The 21,364-nt window shown below is 31.6% G+C and overlaps 2 protein-coding genes across 4 annotated transcripts; one reads left to right on the forward strand and one right to left on the reverse strand.

Moving 5' to 3' along the window:
* Positions 1-6,439: 6,439 nt before the first annotated feature.
* LOC109337554 (transcription factor ICE1-like) lies at positions 6,440-10,446 on the forward strand. Its single transcript, XM_019574561.1, has 4 exons — positions 6,440-7,887; positions 8,602-8,820; positions 9,466-9,636; positions 10,165-10,446. The coding sequence occupies exons 1-4, from the start codon at positions 6,712-6,714 to the stop codon at positions 10,246-10,248; spliced, it is 1,650 nt and encodes a 549-aa protein (XP_019430106.1). The 5' UTR covers positions 6,440-6,711; the 3' UTR covers positions 10,249-10,446.
* Positions 10,447-11,564: 1,118 nt separating this feature from the next.
* LOC109337555 (auxin response factor 2-like) lies at positions 11,565-17,808 on the reverse strand. 3 transcript variants are annotated; one of them, XR_002106465.1, is made up of 16 exons: positions 17,333-17,808; positions 17,119-17,231; positions 16,444-16,539; positions 16,185-16,241; positions 15,916-16,071; positions 15,739-15,823; positions 15,522-15,612; positions 15,260-15,424; positions 14,974-15,093; positions 14,718-14,793; positions 14,470-14,641; positions 13,481-14,394; positions 13,205-13,395; positions 12,755-12,993; positions 12,421-12,535; positions 11,565-11,703 (listed from the first exon to the last, which is right to left on the reverse strand). XR_002106465.1 is itself a non-coding variant. In XM_019574562.1 (15 exons), the coding sequence occupies exons 1-14, from the start codon at positions 17,442-17,444 to the stop codon at positions 12,786-12,788; spliced, it is 2,556 nt and encodes an 851-aa protein (XP_019430107.1). In that variant the 5' UTR covers positions 17,445-17,808; the 3' UTR covers positions 12,228-12,535; positions 12,755-12,785. The 3 variants fall into 3 exon arrangements, 2 of the variants coding, with proteins under 2 accessions (XP_019430107.1, XP_019430108.1); XM_019574562.1 differs by lacking the exon at positions 11,565-11,703 and having other exon boundaries at positions 12,228-12,535; XM_019574563.1 differs by lacking the exon at positions 11,565-11,703 and having other exon boundaries at positions 12,228-12,535; positions 13,481-14,382; positions 17,333-17,807.
* Between the last annotated feature and the right edge of the window lie 3,556 nt (positions 17,809-21,364).

Consider the following 21,364-nt stretch of genomic DNA (forward strand, 5'->3'; position numbering starts at 1 on the left):
AACTCGACTCAAATTCGATACGAGTTATTATTTTAGCTCGAGTTCGACTCGGTTAAAGTTGCGAACTGTTCGGTTCAGTTTAAATAATTCATTTGGACAACTCAAATAATTAATTAAATTTTGAAAAAATACTTCAAAATTCTTTTATATATATAAATATAATCTTATTTATATATAATAATAATAAATATAAAAAATAATGTAGGGTCATAATAAACTTAAAAATTAGTTTATATATATTGAGCCAGCCTATGAACTAAATGAGTCAAATTATATTCAACTCAAGTTCGGCTCGTTTATTTAACGAGCTCAATTTCCAGCTCATGTTCAGCTCATTTGGTTCATGAACCAAGTTTATCGAACTAAATAACGAATTGAGTTTCAAACGAATACCGAGTTGGTTCGATTTATTGCTAGTCCTAGATATATAAATATTGATAACGATTATTAGAATCACAGCCCTGTGATAAAGTAACTACTCAATTTTTTTAATTATTTGGTGATTTCTATATTTTGTAATTTTATTATCACAAAAGCTAAAAGGGAAAATAAAAGCATATTCCTGTATAATATTTTACAATAAAATAAATAACGGATAGATGGTGATAGAGATGTAACTGAGAGTGAAGTAAGAGTGGAAGAAGGAGAAGTAGAGTGTCCCATAGGCATAGGGTATAATGAAGGGTGAGAGGTGTCATAGTTTCTATTGGACAGTAACTGCGGTGACCATAAAAGATTCACGAGATACTTGAGATCATGATCAAACCCTCTTATATATTCACCTTTCCTTCCCCTCATTATTTGTTTACTATATTTCTTTCTAGTTTTCTACCATCTTCATAATATTCAGTGAAAATTTTAAAATAGCATCCTTTTAACGTCTTAATCATATTACTCCTTCCCTTTTACTAATTCTTAATATTTAAATTTATATATAGTTTAAGAGAATATTAAATGATGTAAAAAATTGACTATAATAATATGATTTAAATTTATATTAGAAAATATAAAGGAAATGGAGAAATGTGATGTAAAAAGGATGAATACATAAAATAAATAAGAGTATGATTAACTAGTAAAGTATAAATGTGTGTTGTTTTTCTAAAATATCAAAATATTTAGAAAAACATAAAAATTTAAATAAAAAAAATGGAATAGATGAAGTATTATTATTGTCACTATTCTTATGTAATAATTTTAAAATTTTGGCCTACAAATTAAGAAATTTAATTAATATATCTATCGATTATAGTTATGTAGTATTAAACTATTTTGCTCTTTATCTCTATAATAATTACAATTATTCATTTTCATTTATTAATTAAGCAATAATATTTTATGGTATAATCAATGATATTCTCGTACAATAAACAACTAATTCATTTTCTTATAAAACTTATTTTTTATAAGTAACTTTAACATGTGCTATGGAACATATATTAACAAATTGCTTAATATATATATTTTTTGAAAAGTAATGTAAGTCATCTCTATCATTGGTAATTTGAATCAAATCTGCTCATACTTATTGGACGGTCAGAGTATAAAAAATCTATTTATCTTCTCTAAAGTGTCCATACAAGATGTTACTTTTGCCTACGGATATTTCAAATGAGCAATATGGGCGACTTTTGGACATTATTACATCAAATATCGAACATAAAATATGTAAATGTATATGTATTTTATCAAATGTGAGAAAATATATTCTATTTATATTATATGTGTTTATATATTATATATGAGAAAATATTCACTATCTTATTATAAATATGCATTTATATTTTATATATTATGTATATGGATATGTATTGTACTATTTCTATTTTGTATGTAAATTATGTACTTCATATATATTATCTACATGCATTTGTATTTTTATATATTGTTCTATTTGCATGTATTGTTTAATATGATAAGGACATTTGTATGCAAATTATTGTATGGTCAGTGTATATACATTTTGTATTTTTTAATTTTATTTAGGGTGGTTCACAAGCCTGTCTACTCATATTTATGGTGGCCTACAAGCTTGTCTACCCATATTTAAGGTGGGTAGAACATGATATTTTACACCCTATTTTAAAATATGTATACTCATGTTCACTCTAATTTAGGTAGATATTGTGTGAACACAATGAGAACGATCCTAATTGTCAATACTAGTCACCTTAGACCGCCTTAGACCGATCTGATTATTCAAACAAAATACTATGCTTTTTTTAATGGGTCCTTTTTAAACAAATTACTAAAAAAAGTAATCATATTCTAATATTAAAATTAACTATAAACAATATTATAAATTAAAAGACAGCCTCTCACTATACTAAAAATAATATTAAAAGTGAATACTCATTTTAGTCCTTGAAAATTTAAGTATAAACCAATTTGATCCTTACAAAATAAAAACCAAAGTAGTAGTCAAAGTTTGGGAATGTAAGTCAAAATAGTCTCTATGAGATTTTATAAAAATGCTAAAAATAGCTCATTTAACCTCCATTTGATATTTTTGAGAACTATTTTGAGTTTTTTAATTTTTAGAAACCAAATTGATACACATAAAACTTTTAAGAGATCAAAATAGGTCTTTACTCTAATATTAAAAGATTAAGTAAATATCAATTTTGATCCTTATAAATTTTCATGTCTATCATTTTGATTCTCGAAAAAGTAAAAAATTCAAACTAGTATAAAAAATCACAAAAATGAGTCAAAATAACTTGTTTAAGAGGTCACAAAAATATTAAAAAGATTAATTTAACTCATTTTTAATGTTTTTGCAATCATTGTTAGTTTTTTTTAATTTTTAGCAACCAGATTAATACTTACAATTTTTTTTTATGGAACCATAATAGATCCTTACTGTAAAAAAATTCAAGCAAATAAAGCAATATGGAGATTGAGGCTAGGTGATCAAACAGTTTGATGGTGAGAGAAAAGGCTCTAGTCTAAGAAAGAGACTCCAATGAAAGGTGAATTGAGAGGATACGTGGAGTACGGGGTACTTATTCTCTTATAGTTTTATTTTTTGTTTCTCACATGTATCCTCACACTTGAGGCAATTCTGTTCAAGCTGGGAACATCCACAGGTATGTGGGGCTAACTCTTCCAACATACATTTTTTCCATCCATAAGACTTGAACCCGGTTATTACTTAAGGTGAATCAAGTATATACCACTTGAACCAACGTCCGTTGGTTCTTAGAATTAGTTTGAGTTTTTAGAGGATAGGAAAGACAAGGAAAATACTTAAGCTTTAAAATACACTTCTGGGATAATCTTAAAGGTTCATTATTCTATTTCATCATCTTCAAAATCTAGGTTACATATAAACTCTGAGGATTAGTTTGAGAGTTTGATTTTGGATGAGAATTAAGAGAAATGGAAGGCTTGGAGCCATGAAATATACTTGTGGGTGCCTCTAAAGGCTTCATTTTCCCTTCCTTCCCCTCCAAAATTCAACTTTCAAACAAACCTAAAAGTCTCGAATTATATACTTGTTAGATGACTATAAAGATTTTTTTTTCACTCTCTAAAATCTAACTTACAAATGAATCCTTATAGGACATGTTTGGCAATATATTACACATTCCCACACTCATATTGCATGAATGTTTTTTTTAGTTAAGGTTGTTATTCATTCTCATCTTTATTCTTGTTTAATGGATAAATCTCCTTAATAAATTTTGCAAGTGAAATTAGATTATCTCAATCTTTTGTAAGTTATATTGTGTTGGAGAATATGTTTGGAACATTGAGTTTAAGTGAACTGGGTTAAAGTTTAGTTTGGATTTAGAGTAGGAATGATAATGGGATAGATCGGGATCAACTTTATGTTTACCTAATCACGAACTTGAAATTTAAAACCCGAATCCAAACTCAATGGAATTGAAATTAGCAATATCATCCCCAAATCCGTTGAGTTTCGGGTAACCTGAATCAAACGGAAACCCAAAAAATAGTTCAAAATTGATGCCTTTGTGCATAATATAATATATCAGTTATTTTTTATGACAGTGCTTGTATAATACAAACTGGATAATGCTTACTATTTCCGCATTAAATAACTACATAATGTCATTGTCATGTATTCTTAGGATATGACAGAAGATAGCAAAGTAAGAAATGATACTGCATTTAAACAAAAACCGGTAACAATACTGTATGTAATGGATTGGGATGAATTCGAAGTAAAGTATCAATTGTTTTAAACTTGAGATTGGAATTTACTCAAACCTGAACCTAATTACAACGAGTTTTCCTCCTTGAGTTGGGTTCATATGAATTATTATGGGTTCGGCTTTTATTGTCCCCATAATTAAGAGTTTATTTGTATTATTATTTGGATTTGTAGAAGGTGCATTACTTTGGAGAATGTAAATGAAACTAATTTTAGATTTGGATTTACAAAATAACGTTCAATTTAAAATTTAAAGGATATGAATGGGAAGTAATTAATTTTACAGGATTATTATGATAAGAAGTAATCATTAAATACTCAATTTGGTTTTGGTGATTGAATAAATGGAATTTTTGGAATATTCTTTTCTAAAAACTCAATTCTAAAGGCTTCTAACTAGATGCCAAACACACATATCAATCTGTGTGATAAGCAAACTTGCATACCCTTTCTCTACCATACAGTTAGTTTCCTTTTATAATAAAAGTAGCTTCTTTTGAGCAATAAAATATGCTAAAGAGTGTGACATCTACGTAAAGTAAGAAGATTTAATATATATACACTACTAAGTGCTTTTACACTCTGAATAAATTATTCATCATTGACTCTTAAATAAAAGTAATATAAATCAATGATAAATGATGTGCTGACAGTGTAAAAAACTTTACACTATCGGTGCACATATTTTAAACTCAAACAGATTCATCATTTATATAAAGAAATATCCATATATCAACAACATTCTTAGATTTTTAATAACTAATACTTTAATAATGTAATATTTATGTAAAAAAAAAAATATGGATATACATTCAATATTCATTTGTATAATATTTAAATATCATTAATGATTAAATATAAATAATGAATGATGCAATAACAATAAGAGCGTGCAAATATAATATATTTATGTTTTTTGTATAACCAAGAGTATATGTCACCTTATGGATAAGAAACTCGGTTCTTCCGAGACATACAATTGCTCCCTTTCAACAAGTGTCATTTATATGAATCAAAAATTGATAGTGACCCAATAAATATTGATATAACCCATTTACCTTGCTAACAAATATTTAGATGCTAAGTGTATCTTATTTCAAGATGCATTAGTTACTACCAATAAAAAAATTATTACTCATAGTAAAAAAGAAAAGAAAGCAAACAAGGTACTTTACAGTTACAGGAAGAAAACATAGCTGTAAGCTGCATGGAATCTACTATTCTGCCTGCACTATTTGGACCACAAGTTGGTTATTACTTATTATCATGTCCCTCACCTTAAGCATTTGCTTTTTTACATAAAATAAAACAACCAAATTTTTTACATTCTTACACGTTACAGTTACCCTCACTAATGCCAAGAATGATATACCATATCTGCTTATAAATATAACCAATAATAAAATCAATCATAACATGTGATAACTTCAGAAACAAAAAGGACTCTTTTTTGTTTTTATGGAATTAATGCACATGTCTTGTGATTATGAGACCACATAAAATCAAAACCACCCCATTCACTCGAACATGTAGTGAAATAATATTGTTGTATTATTTTTTTACTATAAACTGAATTTCATTAAAGTAAAAGTGCAATGATTACAAAAACAAAATTTACGGACAAAGGTATGAAAATAAGCTTTTGAAGTCACGATTTTCAAGACTTATAAACCGTACTATATCAATTGGTAAACTGATTATTATATTGATACATTATAACAATTATCTGATCATATAAATATATCGGTTAAAATTAATCAAATTGGTTATACTAATCAATTTTCATTTAAATTGTATCAATTATGTCAACTAATTTTCATTTAAAATTACAAAACATTTATGAAAACAACTTACTTTTTATCAAAATATTTTTATGAATGATGATACAGACGACTAGTACATTTGTTTATAGTTATAGTACATGTCTATGGTCTACCACCAAGTTATGAATATTGTTTTAATAGATGGTGTAAATAAAAATATTTACACCACTTCTAATATGCATGTATATGTAATCACCAATTGAACCACTATTTTATCACACTATTACCTAACACTACTAAACTTATTACTATCTGAGTATTGTGATATAATGTAGTCACAATTGTGATAGTAAAACTCTGAAAACCTTAGGACCCAGGTTAAACATTTTTCCTAGAGTAAAAACACAGATAGAAGCAGAAGCAAAAACAATTCACAAAAGGGTGAAAATTATGTGATGCTCATCAACCATATCCAACTCATCATGGCTTTGTAACTCTATATGGGGAAGCGGTGATAAGTGTAACGTTTGAACTAACATGTTATGCTTGGTTTGAGTTATCTCAAACAATCACAATCCAAAAAAAGAAGAGAAAAGACAATGCCCTTTTCCTTGTGCAACTTTCTCATCCCTTCCATTTCCTTCCTTTAACTCAACCAATTCCCCTTGTCAAGTTCTTTTCTTTTTGTTACCAAACCAAACCCCATTATCCAAAGCCACAACCCTTTTCTCACAAACCAAAGATAATAAAAACCAAAGCTCCAAAACTATGATGTCTAGAACAAGCAGTGTTTCTTGGATGGATCATGACAACAACAACAACAACAGAGAAAACCAACACCAAGATTGTGCTTCACCTTCATGGCTTAGAAACACCAAAGTGCAAAACACAAACTTAAACACTTGTGGTTTTGTTGAAACAAGAGATGAGTTAGGCTCTATATGTGGCTTCAAACAACCCATGATGGAGGTTGTTGATGAAGAATGGTACATAGCTAACAACAGTATCCAAAACCACCCTACTGATATGATTAGGGACATGACCTTTTCTCCAAACTTTGCTGACCCTACAGATAACCTTTTACTCCACCACCATGTCCCTATAGATTCTTCCTCTTCTTGCTCTCCCTCTTCTTCTATGTTCAACAACCTTGACCCTTCACAAGTGCACCAGTACTTTCTCCCTCCCAAACCAAACACATTTTCTTCTCTTCTCAACAACAATAATAACAACCCTTTTGAGATGGGTTCTGAGGTGGGGTTTCTTGAGCCTCAAGCTTCAACTACTTCACCATCAGTGCTCAACAGAACTTCTTCTACACTATTGGGTGCCTTCAATGACTTGAACTCTAAGAATCAGTTAAGTACACTTCCTAACTTAGCCTCATCAAGCATCATCCAATTGCAGCAAGACACAACCAACTTTGCAGGTTTTCAGAACAACTTTGAAGAGGGTTCTGGAGGGAATAATAAGGCTATGTTTCTGAACAGATCCAAGATTTTAAGACCCCTTGAGTCTCTGCCTCCATCTGGAGCACAACCTACTTTGTTTCAGAAGAGAGCAGCACTAAGAAAAAACATGGGATCAGAAAGTGGCATTGGTGTTGGTATTGGTGGTTCAGTTTTTGGTGAAGGGAGTGATAGGAAGATGATGAAGATGAGTAATAGTGTGGAATTAGATGTTGAAGATGGAAGCTTTGATGGGTCTGGATTAAACTATGATTCTGATGATTTGACTGAGAGTAATAATAAGGTGGAAGAGAACAATGGTAGGAATGGTGGAAATAGTTCTAATGGGAATAGTACTGTAACTGGTGGTGTTGTGGATCAGAAAGGGAAGAAGAAGGGCATGCCTGCTAAGAATTTGATGGCGGAACGCCGCCGGAGGAAGAAGCTCAATGATAGACTCTATATGCTGAGGTCTGTTGTTCCAAAGATTAGCAAAGTAAGAAAAATTTCACCCTCTTAGTTTCAGTTTCATGCCAGTTATTGATTCTCAGTTGTTACTTTTTAAGTTATTAAGTTGTGATATGTGTGAAATGTCAATTTTTATGGTACATGTTAAGATAAGTCCATCAGATGGAAATATGGTCAGGTGTTTGTCACGTGATATGCGGTTCTCTTTGCTACGGATGTAGGTACGTAGTATGCTGTATGTTACCCTGTCAAGTATCAGTACCTTAGGGATATATTCAGTAGGATTTCTATAGCTCTATGCACAATCATTTTTAGTGTTGCTTTTTATGAGTTTGAATCAACTTTTGTTTTACCATACAAGAAATTCAAGGATAAAATTCTTTCTTGCTTGTTGTAACTCATTCATGTAAGTGAGTGTACATTACCAATTATTCTTCTTTTCTTTTACTTAAACTGTAGGTAAAGATTCAGTTCGTTCCTTAAAAGAAATCAGTTCGGAAAAGAAGCACGAATTGGTATGAGAGAACCAAGCTAGCTTTAAATGATAGTTACACCACATGGTGCATAATTCTTACAGAACTTAGATTTGTGAGAAATTTTTATCATACCACTTGAATTGGAGAAAACTAATTAGCTAACATAAGTACATAACATCACTTGAAAGCTTGAAATTGTTGTTAGTTGTTACTGTGGTTTGTGCTAGATTTGTAGATTCCATGTGACATGTTTTGGTTTGAAATAGATGGACAGGGCTTCAATCCTTGGGGATGCAATTGAATATCTGAAGGAACTTCTGCAAAGGATCAATGACCTTCATAATGAATTGGAGTCCACACCTAGTAGCTCTTCACTCACCCCTGTCTCCTCAACCTTCCATCCTTTGACACCTACACTGCCGAGCCGTATTAAAGAAGAACTATGTCCTAGCTCACTGCCAAGTCCCAATGGCCAACCTGCCAGGGTAATGTTGTTTCTTCAATGTTGGAACTTGTACGATTCAGTTGATCAAATGTACGAGATTTCTACTTAGTATACATGTAGTAGTTATAATTACCAAAAAAAATTAAAAGTCAAGTTTTTTACAAGTAGTTTGTTTGGAAAAAAATATCAATTCTTTGCATGGTTAGATTTGGATTCAGTGACTATAAAATGGTGATTTGGGAAATCTGAACTGTTTGATGAAAATTAAATTCTAAATTGTTGAGATTGGAATCATAGTGTCCTACATATTTACTGAAATGGAATTGCATCTTACTTTTTATTCCTATGACTAGATATAGGATATATGGACAACAAGCAAGTTTTGTTGTGTGCTTTAATGAGGAACTAAGCATTGGCTAGTTTTTGGGGTGGAATGAACAGTTTATCTTATTACCAAGTCTAGATTTATCAATATTGGTAGAATTTTTCTGCCAAATTTTAAGAAGAACTGGTTTACATATATACCTTTTGAATCTTGGATGGAAGAGTAGTCCCTCTGCTTTATTTCATTTAACAACTACCCTTAAATTCTGTCAAATAGTAGCATTTCTCTATTTTGCTATTAGTATGTTTAACATATAGTTTCATAATGCAATTATACAATTTCCATTTTGACCAAACATAGGTCGAGGTTCGATTGCGCGAAGGAAGAGCTGTAAATATCCACATGTTTTGTTCTCGCAAACCCGGTATCTTGCTCTCAACCATGAGGGCTTTGGATAACATGGGGTTAGACATTCAGCAGGCTGTTATCAGCTGCTTCAATGGATTTGCTATGGATATTTTTAGAGCTGAGGTAACATTTTTCTTCTGTTATGAACACTTAGAAATCAAATTATGTAGCATATCCAGACTAGTAGTAGATCAATTTCTATTTGCCAACACTTTGTATCCTATCTATTGTTGGTTTGCTATACATAGTTGAACCTATCTCATTTTCTGCATACTTATACTTAGATTCTACATGTACAAATGTGAGAGAGAAAGAGATGTAAAATAAGCATTTTCCAAATGCTATTATTAGTTTCTGTCTCTCCTGAACATTTTAAGGTTACTGTTGAAGTTAATAGGAGGGTGTACTTAGCGCGATAGTAACGTTATTGCTTAGTTACCATGAGGTCACGAGTTCAAATCCTGGAAACAACATTTCCACTTGCGGTGCTAAGGCTGCATATATCTACCTCCCCAAATCCCACTAAGTAGGAGCCTCGTGCATTGGCCACCCTTTTTGTTGTTGAAGTTAATAGGAGTTTCAAAATCATGACAGCTAGTGTGTTGTAGAAGTGATCATTTGGTTTTTCATTTATTTTTCTCTCTATTTCAGCAATGTATAGAAGGTCAGGATGTTCATCCGGAGCAAATCAAAGCAGTACTATTGGATTCAGTTGGCTTTCCTGGCATGATATAGTGTTTTGGCCAGATACAAAGTTTAGGCTGCACTTTCCAAGAGCCAAATTAGCTAGTTTCTGTTTTTACTATTTAATGCACACAATTTATGTCTACTATAGCTCTAGTAACTTCAGTTTATGTATGTGGACTTGGAAGACATTTTCACATGAATTTTACCTCTTGAATTTTTTAGCACCTTTTACATGTTTGTGTTGAACCGTTTGTCTGTCTGAGATCGTTTTTGTTGCTGTTTTGGGTATTGTTTGAATGGTACCAGTATCTTAATTGGATCATGTTCATGTTGAGGTAGTTTCACAAATACCTAAGTGACCAAGGGATATATGAATGCATCTAGGAAAAAAATGCATAGACTATATAATTTATATATTTTCACTAAATCAACTTTTTGAGTGTTGTTTGAATGGTCCAATATCTAAATTGGATCATGTTCATGTTGAGGTAGTTTCACAAATACCGAAGTGACCACAGATATATGAATGCATTGAGGAAAAATGTATGTACTAATAGTGTATGAATTTAAACATTATCATTATATCATCTATAGTCTATATCCAATCATCATTAATGATTCAAAAATGTATTCCAAATGAATGTTAAGTATGTATATTTATCCTAACAGTATATAAATATTATACTCATTATTTTGTTGCGCAGCTTGTATGTTAAGGGAGAACATCTCCCCCATGTTGTCACATGCCATGTGCCAAAGCTTAGGATTAGTTAGAAATAAAATTAATAATAATATAATATTTAAAGAGTATAATATTTATGCACGGATAGCATAAAAAATTATATTCAGTCATTGTATCATTTACCATTCATTTAGATTATTTTTTTTGAAAAGTCAATGAAGATTGAAAATGAATAGGAATAATATAGTGACAGTATAAAAACTCTTATACCGATACTAAATACATATTTTTCTCATATTTAAAGACTTAATAAAAAAATTAAATTTATTTTATTGACTTGCTTTTCTACTAAGAAACCTTTTGACCATCCACTTACACTGCACCTTGCCCTGTTTGGTTTTTATGTCACCTTGCCCTTATGTTTTTTTCGTTCCTGTTGCTGCTCTGTGAACATTTAAGCTTTTCGATATTTAATATATTATACTATAATTGAGTTATTTTCTGACCAACTCTAAGGTTTGACACATGGAGTGGAATCACCTATCACATTTTATGTTCCAAACCAATTAGAAAGCATCGTTCAATTAAAAGAAAAAGAAAAAAGAAAAAAAAAAAAGTAATATTTTAATATTATTTTGTGAAATTTAATTAAAATATAAGTATATATCCATGGGGTGACAAAGCATTGGAGAGAAGATGTTCTCCCATGTCCAAGTCCCTGTCCCTTTGTCAGTTTTCAAAAGGGACAAAACTTCAAAGCAACTTTTTCCTTTGTTTTCCCACAATTAACCATGCTCACCACACGTTTAATATGACCTCCCCTTCAAACCAACAAAAATAGAAGAAAAGATTATCACACACACATCAGTAGAAAAATTAGCAAAACAAAAAGTTTAACCAACCACAAACCACAGTAACCATCCATTAATATCAAATCAAAATGATGAATTCAATGAGCCTAAGGTAGAGAAGTTGGACCACTGGGAAAAATGTGGTCCAGTAGTGTGCCATTATAGCAATATTATTTTCAGAAACACTGTTGACCATAAATGGTGGAGCATCCTAGGAGCCTTCATCACGTAATCGCCATAAGTATCCAAGGACACCAGGACCACACCACAACTAGTGAATCCTAAGCATACCACAATACATTTCACTAAAAAAAGTAAGATCTTTGAATGATTAAAGACTCAAGTTCCAAATTGAGTATTATATGAAACAATCATTCCAATGCTGCTCAAGGAATCTGTGGCTAAAGAAAATTTCAGTACAATTCCTGAAAAATTGAAATGGGTATCCGCAATAATTTCTACCTCAAATTACGGTTTAGAAGAGATATTAAAAATGAAAACAGGTTACCAACCATATGAACTTCATTAGATTAATGTGTTCAAGATACAAGGGAAACAACTTTGTACAATACGACTAGGCAGGATGGTTATGTTATATCCCAAACCACCTTGTTCAAAAACACAATGACTACATACTAGGATTGTTTAGTATTAACTATAGGCGAAAACATAAACTACTAATAATACCAGAGTACGTCCGACACTCTGATTCAAAATAGTCACTTGATACACTCCATCTTTTAAGGTCATATTGTCCAACTGGATGGATGGCTTCATGACAGTAGTCCCATACTTTTAAAGCCTGAAATTTGTGAATTTAAACAAAATGTTACACCATGAGATACTTGTACTAAATTAGATTCGAAATTGACATGCAACAACATTGACTGTGGCAAATTATCATTGAATTCAGTGCTAACTAGAATGGAGGCAGAAAATTACCTGGAAGCTATGGGAATCAATCTACTAACTAAAATACCATTGAATTCAGTGCTAACTAGAATTGGAGGCAGAAAATTACCTGGAGGCTATGGGAATCAATCTAATAATTATCAGGTGTCAAAGCCATTTTCAGAATTTAACTTCTGATTCATCTGACCTTTAACTTCATTTGCATCTGCACCTTCAACTTCATTTGCATCTGCACCCTCGCTAGCTGACTGAATATCTTCATATTTTGAACTCAAGGTCCCCGGGCTCATTTTCTGAATCTCCTCTTTAGGGTAGATATAAATTTTGCGAACAATTGCACAGAACTCCCTGAATGAAACACAGAATAATGAATTATGTATTCTCTAAGGAAAACAAAACAACCAATGTAAGTGCCTAATCAAAGACTAACAAAAATAGATCCTTACCGACATGGAAAACAAAACAACCAATGTACTCTTAATAAATAATGTATTCTCTAAGGAAAATAAAACAACCAATGTAAGTGCCTAATCAAAGACTAATAAAAACAGATCCTTACTGCCACGGATCATCACCAACTAGCATCATATCACCCTCATTATCAGTATAGACAATAAGCCAATCCTTGTTTGCTGACATTAATTCACCTCCAAATTCAAACAGTCGATCCAATTCGGCAATTAATCCATAGTAGTCACTGTACTTTGTCAGGTCGACAGATCTACCAAGTGCAATACCCATTTTGTGAACCTAAAAACAAACAGCAATTGATTAATCTTCTTGCAAATTTCCAACTGTCATTTTTTCAATAAATCAAAATAGTAAAGGACCATACTTTAGTGCAGCTCCGAGCAGAACCACTTAACAGTTTGGCTTGAACATCTTTCGACTTTTCATGGTCATCTGCAGCAACTAGACCATCTGAAGGTCTGGAACTCTTCAAATTTTCTGACTTCTGATCATTTTCAGAATTTTGTTGTTGGTGAGATGTAAGATACATTTGACCATTAGGCTCACTTGTCCCAATTCTTTGTAATGCAGAAGGCTCTTGAGCAACAGGGCTACTTCTAAGTGAGATGCCAAATAGCTTACAGTCACCATCTTTAAGTGTCATAGCCTCACTAGTTTTCACAGACATTGGAGTAGACATAAGCTCTCTTGAACGAGGACTCTCGTATTGAGTTGAAGGTGGGGGTAGCATTAAGTTTCCATGCAGATGCTCAACTTTATGACCATGGCAAAACATGGGGTATTCACCATATGCACTATAGCTCAAATTCCCTCGAACTTGGTAAGTTGTATCAACATTAGCAGACTCTTTCAAATTAGAGTCCATGAGCTTCAGTGATAGACTACCGGGCATTACAGGCCATGGATGATGCACATGAAGTTTAGCTTCATGATTCAAAGAATGCATTCTTTCAGGAATAGCTACATGGCCCGTTTGATAAACCAAGGATGGATGGGAAGGATCTCCACCAGCGCCAAAGCCTGACAGAAGATCTGAATAGGTTGGTTCATGCCTCCCCATTGACATCCAGTTCTCTGACCCATACTTTCTTGACGTAGAAACATCAATCTTTTCATCTTCTACTGGTGGCCAAGCAACAGACCTCACAGCAGTATCAGACTTGTTGCTTTCTGCAAAATTGCCTCTCAAGGTCGAGAACTCTTGACCTTGCAAGACCCTTGGGAATCCATTTATTGGTAAAGGGTCTTCACTTGCTTTAGATGATGCTGTTAAATCACCTAAAACATATTAGGCTACACTTGAACAACGAATACTTCTGCCGAGAGAATTCATAGAAACAACAGATATCATACCTTGTCGAGTAAGGACAGAAGAATCGGGGGATGATGGAATTGCATTAGACCTAGGCTTTTTTGGCCTGGGCATTGGAAGAGGATTCAGAGCTGGAGGAGCAAGAGCAGGCTCGACTTTCCAAGGTGAAACTCTATCAGGACGTGGTATGTTAGATGTTTCATCCCATCTCACCTGAACAAGAGTAAATCCATTATAGCACAGCCAATTTAACAGTCAGACATAGTTGCACAAAGATTAAAGATATGACCTTGAGGCTTCTCCATTTAGAATCTGGCCACCTTTTTGAGTGAGAATCTTCTATTCCAACAACTGTACCAGTAAACCTACAATTTTAACAAGCCATATTAGTAATTTTCTACCATTCAAATTGAATCTTTAGTAATAAGACTATAACACTGACAGATACATTATATCGATGGGAAGAGAGGCATATGGGGCAAAATGAAGTCAGCATACATGATGACAAGTCACACATAAAAAAAGACAACATCAACCATTAATACCTCTGCTCTGGAGCCTCTTCACCTTCAAACCTCATTTTGAACCGCATCCCGATGGTATAATTATTTTTTAGAGATGCCATGTACTGATCATACGGTACAATAAATTCAGCGGGACTGGTCCTGCAAAATAATAGTGACAGAAATTCTGTTAATCCTGTTCCAGTCACATCTGTATGGGAACAAATGCAGAGACACACGAAACATGTCATTAGAACATGATATTGAGAGGTCAGGCTGAACAACCATGATACCCATTTTGGTAGATAGTTTCAAGAAAGTTACAGACCTGGGCTTGTAATAAACAGTGAATATAGTTCCAGTCAAGATGGCATGCCAAGCAGTAGCAAGGACCCCAAGAAGCATGCTGTGGCTAGAGATAACTGAAGATGGGACATTACCCTGATGTTTCATTGCTCGCCTGACACCAACTCGAAGTTCCTCATTCTCACCTCTGCAAGTCCTTAAATTATTTAGAGTCCCAATACAAATGGAGAAAACAAAAGTCACGAACCAATCCAGTTCAAAATCCTATTCAAAGAAGAATCGACCTTAGAAATATAAATGCATCCCCAGCAACTAGCCTCTTGGAGCTGACAAAAACGCTCCAACCACTTTGTAGCAAGTGTCTACGGGGTTGACCTGGTGGAATTTGCCAAAGATGTATTATCAGTCACAATCCTTACACAACAAAGTACAAAGACATATACTACAGAATATGATCCCAAAACTACATAGCTACAATGAAAATAATTTGTTAGTAGTTACCTCGAAAGATATGTCTAAATCGCCACTCATTTCCATGCAAATCCTTTGCCACCAATTCCTGGGTGGGTGGTTGCTTTGACAAGTCCTGCCAACATTCAAATAATACCTCAAACTGTCAGCAGTAATAAAATAGAAAATAAAACACAACAAAAAGAGGAAAACACATGAAAAACAAACCAGTGGTGGAAGGCATTCATCGGCATGCCGCCTCAGCACGGAAAACCCACCATGGGTACTGGTATCAGAGGCCGTTAGAGTCTTACAGAATGAATGAACATGAAATCGCGCCAGTGGAGGCAGTGGAGGCTCTTTCTCAACAGCATTCTCATCTTGCTGCCATCCCAACACATTCAAAACCAACAGAAAAATCATAAAAAACAAGTTTTTAGCTGAATTACTGAGTCAATAGTTTTTTATTAGCAAGACTAAACAAACTATGAACTCACGTTTGACTCAGGAAGTAAGGTCAATTGGGCAAAAACCTCATCCGTGTCTGGCTCCGCCTGAAATAATCAATCATCAATTAACAGTACAACTCTATGACTATTGCTTCCTTCTAAACCACATTTGCTATAGTGTATTTGGCTACGTAGTTTATCACTTTTTACGTTATTAATAAGCAAATCTGTAACTGTTAGTATAAAGCATAGGAAATTATTAATTTTTTAAAATGATTAAAAAGTTAAATAAATTGAACAACACTACCTTCAGCTGCACGTTGATGACACGACAAAGAATCTTAGACGGGAGATCATAAACAGGCATATGTTGGTCTGCAACCTGATTCGTAGACGCCTCCACCTAATTCATTTCACAGCAAAACAAAAAATATTAATTAAATAAAATAAACCGCACAAAAGTTTTCAATTACGAGGGGAAGACTACATATACTCCCCAGATCTCATTAGCTGATAGCCTCGTTCATTAAAACATTTTTTAAACCTCACAGAATATAGAAAAACATTAAAAACCATCATTTAGAGCAGAAATTCAGTCCTAGGAAGCAATTCAGAACTCCTGACTCAATTAGGAATTTTGTTTATGTTCATTCATTTTTCATTAAGGCTGTGTGCATCTTCCTCACATCCCACTAGGTGAAAGCATTGGGTCACCCTAAAATTCATTTTTCATTAAAAATATAAATAAAAGATTATGAAGTAAAAGCATAATTTTTGTGCATGGAAAATTAATTCAAATTAATTTGCCCAAAAAGTAATCATGTAACTAATTAATTTACCTACCAACATGTCGTTGGTCTAGAGGTATAAAGCCACTAGATCCAGGGATGACCAAAAGATCGACGGTTCGACTCCCGGAAGCGACACTTGTTAGAAGGGGCACCCATGTACACTTGGTATTACCAAAAAAAAATTAATTTACCTGTTCTATATGACCTTGAGGGAAATAAAAGACAAGTTCTCCTTCTCGGGGGACAGTAACAAGAGGACCAGCACAAGCATGCCATAGCTCTCTGTAAAGTGCAGCTTCTGCATCTAAAAACATAAAACAAAAAACATCAGAACCAAACAAGCCCTTACAATAATAGAAACTACTATAACACTGACTGATTTATCACTTATCTTTATCTTCTTACCACTGGCCTTGGATGATGTTAAATTACCATTCTGTCCCTCTGAACCACCACCACAACCGTCGTTGTTATGGCTCAAACAATTACCCTTCATAACTATCTCCGATGTTGCCATTTTCACTGAATCTCACCACAAATCTCTCATCTGAAACACTCTTTTGCTCAAATTCTACGCAAAACAAAAAAAACACTCCTACCTTCTCAACAAACAGAAAAACAGTGGAAAAAATCACAACAAAGCTTCTTCAAACAAAGAAAAACAATTTCACAAACTATGTTCGGTATAAAATTCAATTGAAATTTTCCACGTTCGTTTCTCTTTCTCTGAGGTGAGAAACGGTTACAGAAAAAGCAGAACTGGAATTAAAATTAAAATTAAAATCTGGAAGTAAAACCAAGACACACACACAGCGTTTAGTTTTTCTATGTAAGAAGAGAGAGAGAGAAAGGAAGACTTAACCAGAGTGGTCAAAACATTGTGCAATAATTTCAACCATGGTCAATCACTTAACCAATATTAGAAGAAGAATGGGGTCACTGGCATTTGCCGGTTGAGATGACCTATGAGTTCGGTAGAACCGGTTGGAAAGGGAGGGAGGAAGAAATATACTCCACTTCATGGCTGGATCATGTGTATAAAGTTTAGATTTTTCTAATTCACCTACAAAATTCAACTCGTAAGTAATGCTAAAGATAAAAGAATATTGGGTTAAGAACATATGCTATCATCAATGTATTATTAAATGTTCTTAATGTGACATTCTTATTTTTTATTAAGTATAATATATATATACTATCAATATAAAGATTTATATATAGTTACTAATTATTTATTTGTATTATATTTTAAAATAGTCAATTATTAAACATGAATAATGGATAATAAGTGACAATGCATAAAACTCATATGTTGCTAGTGGATATATCTTTTTCTCATATTTATTACAAAAGAACATTCATGTATTTATTATTGAAAAATGCGTCCACTAACATTATATAAGTTTTACACAATGTTATTATATTATTTATTGTTCATTTTTAATTATCATTTATTCTTAAAAACAATATAAATAAATGATAAATAATATATTGACCGTGCATAAATTTTATACTAACGACACATAAATATCTTTTTATTTTTAGAAGGTAATGTGGAATCAAATAAAATATTTATTTGACAAGAACACTCATGTATTTATACTATGAGAGAGACACCATTTATTATATAAAATATAAAAATATGAGTTTAGATACTTAAATAAAAATAAGAATAATCTTTATCATCATTAAAAATGTATATATTTTTGTTAATTTATAGAATAGGTAATAAATTATAAAATATATATATATATAAATAATATTATGTATGGAGATGTTTAGCTTTAAGAAGGGATTGGAGTGGCAAGCTACCGCGTGTGTCGTGATGGAGACAGGAAAGTTGAAGTATTTTTATTGGGAAACGACAGTGTCCTATTAACTGGCAGGAGGGCTTCATGGATTGGATGCAATACCCACACGCAGATCGAGAAAGAGGCGATGCACATTTAACAGGGAGCACATCTGCCCTATCTATAATATCTGATCGTGTATATTACTTAAGTTAAAATTTTAATAAATAAATATTTTTTTAATCGATTATAAGCAGTAATATATAAAATTGTATATGTTTTGGGCTAAGAAAATGTTCTCCCCATTTAACACACTCCAACTCCAAGGGATCAGTTGGGAAATTACACTTACAGTTAACATTAAAACAAAAAACAAGGGTAGATTAGAATATATCTTCTATCCTAAAAGTGTATTATTTGTGATTGACTTGAAATATATATTTAAGTTTAAAATTTAATAATTAAGTATTTTTCTCATCAATTATAAGTGTTATCAATAAATATCTGGGATAGAAATATCATCCTATAACATATGGGTTTGAGTTTTAGAAAATATATTCGTGTGTATTTTGCAAAATATATTATGGACTACATTCTTTTTTGAAATGTATATTTTTTTTCTAATATATTTTCATATGTACTTTAGTTTTAGTTTCCTACAATCCTACATCTTTAATTTTATTCTTTGATAATATATAAATGTTAAAAATTATCCATTTATTACTCACATATCAGATTGTAGTTTCATCCCAAATATTATCAAGCCACTGATCTTCTACGTTACTAGTTACTTCATACCCCTACAAATGTTTAGATGTTTAAATTTGTCCAGTACTAAATTCGTTCAATCTATTTATCTATTATGAGGAATTTTCTTCTATTTATATGTTCAATTTAGAGATTTAATGATGTATTAATTATAAATTTTTATTTTGTTTATATATAATATTATAGTTATGGTAATATTTATGCATTGACAATATAAAAATTTATATATAGTCAGCGTATCATCCATTGTTCATTTGTATTACTTTTATTTAAATCAATAATAACTAAAATGAATAGTTCATAATAGAGTGACAATATTAAAATCTCTTGCAGTATCATTATATACACCTTCCTCTTATTTGCTTACGTAATGAACACAAAATGATGAGAGAAATGATATATTAAGGAAAAAATAAATAGTACGTAGACATACTTTTTTGTAATGAGATAAATAAATAGGAGCAATGATACTATTATTCACGACATTTTGATAAATAGCTTAAATTTGTATAAATTCATAAAGATGATACACTTATTCTAACAATAGGTTAAAATATTTATTTCATATCTTTGTTATTTATTATGGAGAAATCTAATGATTTGAATTAGTAAGTAGACATAAACTGCTAAACTTTTCTAGAATTAATGACTATGATGTAAGATATATTTTTAAACTTACTCATTGAGTAAGTGGATTCCCTGTCGAGATTTATGTAGTATTTTCTTAGTTTAGTTGTCATACAATGAGACAATTAATATATAGTTATCCATATATGTATTAAATTTAAAGTGTAATATTTATATATTGTTAGTATAAAAATTTATACACAAATAATACATCATTTATAATTCATTCGCATTACTTATATGGATTATATATATATACACACCGATAGTTAAGTATTTTTTTATAATGTCAACAAATCTTCATCATTCATATGTTAGCTATTATTAACTTTCAAATAAAAGTATTATAAATCAATGGTGAATGATGTGTTAACAGTGTACAAAATTTTATATTTTAAACTCTACTTATATTTAATGATAATTAAATATAAATGGTAAATGATGTTCTACTAATATAAAAATTCTTATATTGTTATTAAATATATCTTTCTTTCTTAAATTATGTAGTATTCTCCTAAATTGTCATTTATCTTTATGTAATAATTACAGTTATTTCTTTACAAACATTATCGATCTCTCTTATTATCTAGGTAAAGGGTATTCGAATGTAAAAATAGTCACTAATAATTTTTTGTTGATTTTTTTACAAGACAGATAATATAAATAATTTTCCCTCTAAAACAACACTTATTTAGGAACAAATTGAGTAAAAGACAATTTTTTTTGGTGAGATCTGAATATAATCAATCTTTATATTGTGGTGGAAGTAACTGTGCTCCAAATGAACTATACCTATGGTTCAAATCTTAAGTTGATATTTTATCCTAATAGTGATACGAGAATTAATCTCACATCAGTGTTTGTGAGGAACTGAGGATAATGGTAAGAAAAAAACTTTTTTTATTTTTTTACTTTAAAGACATTTACATCCATGGTTTTAGTAGAGTGTGAGGTGGAACCTTAACTAAAACAGTCTTAAGTGTTTTGCTATTATGGGTCTTAAATTAAGTTAAGTTATTCATTCGTAAGATTATTGCGCCCAATACTCTAATAAGATATCTACCATTAAGTCTTAAAATTTAAGTTATTCATTTTTAAGATTATTGTGCTCAATACTCAAATAAAACCTACAAATATTTTTTACCCACTCTACTACACACTACTAATTTACAGTTTTCAATATTTTTAAACTTTCAACAATATTATATTAATAATACAATGGTCCTAACAATATTATGTAATGTCTTAAGTT

Source organism: Lupinus angustifolius, unplaced genomic scaffold, assembly GCF_001865875.1.
Source record: "Lupinus angustifolius cultivar Tanjil unplaced genomic scaffold, LupAngTanjil_v1.0 Scaffold_8_95, whole genome shotgun sequence".
Lineage (NCBI taxonomy): Eukaryota > Viridiplantae > Streptophyta > Magnoliopsida > Fabales > Fabaceae > Lupinus > Lupinus angustifolius.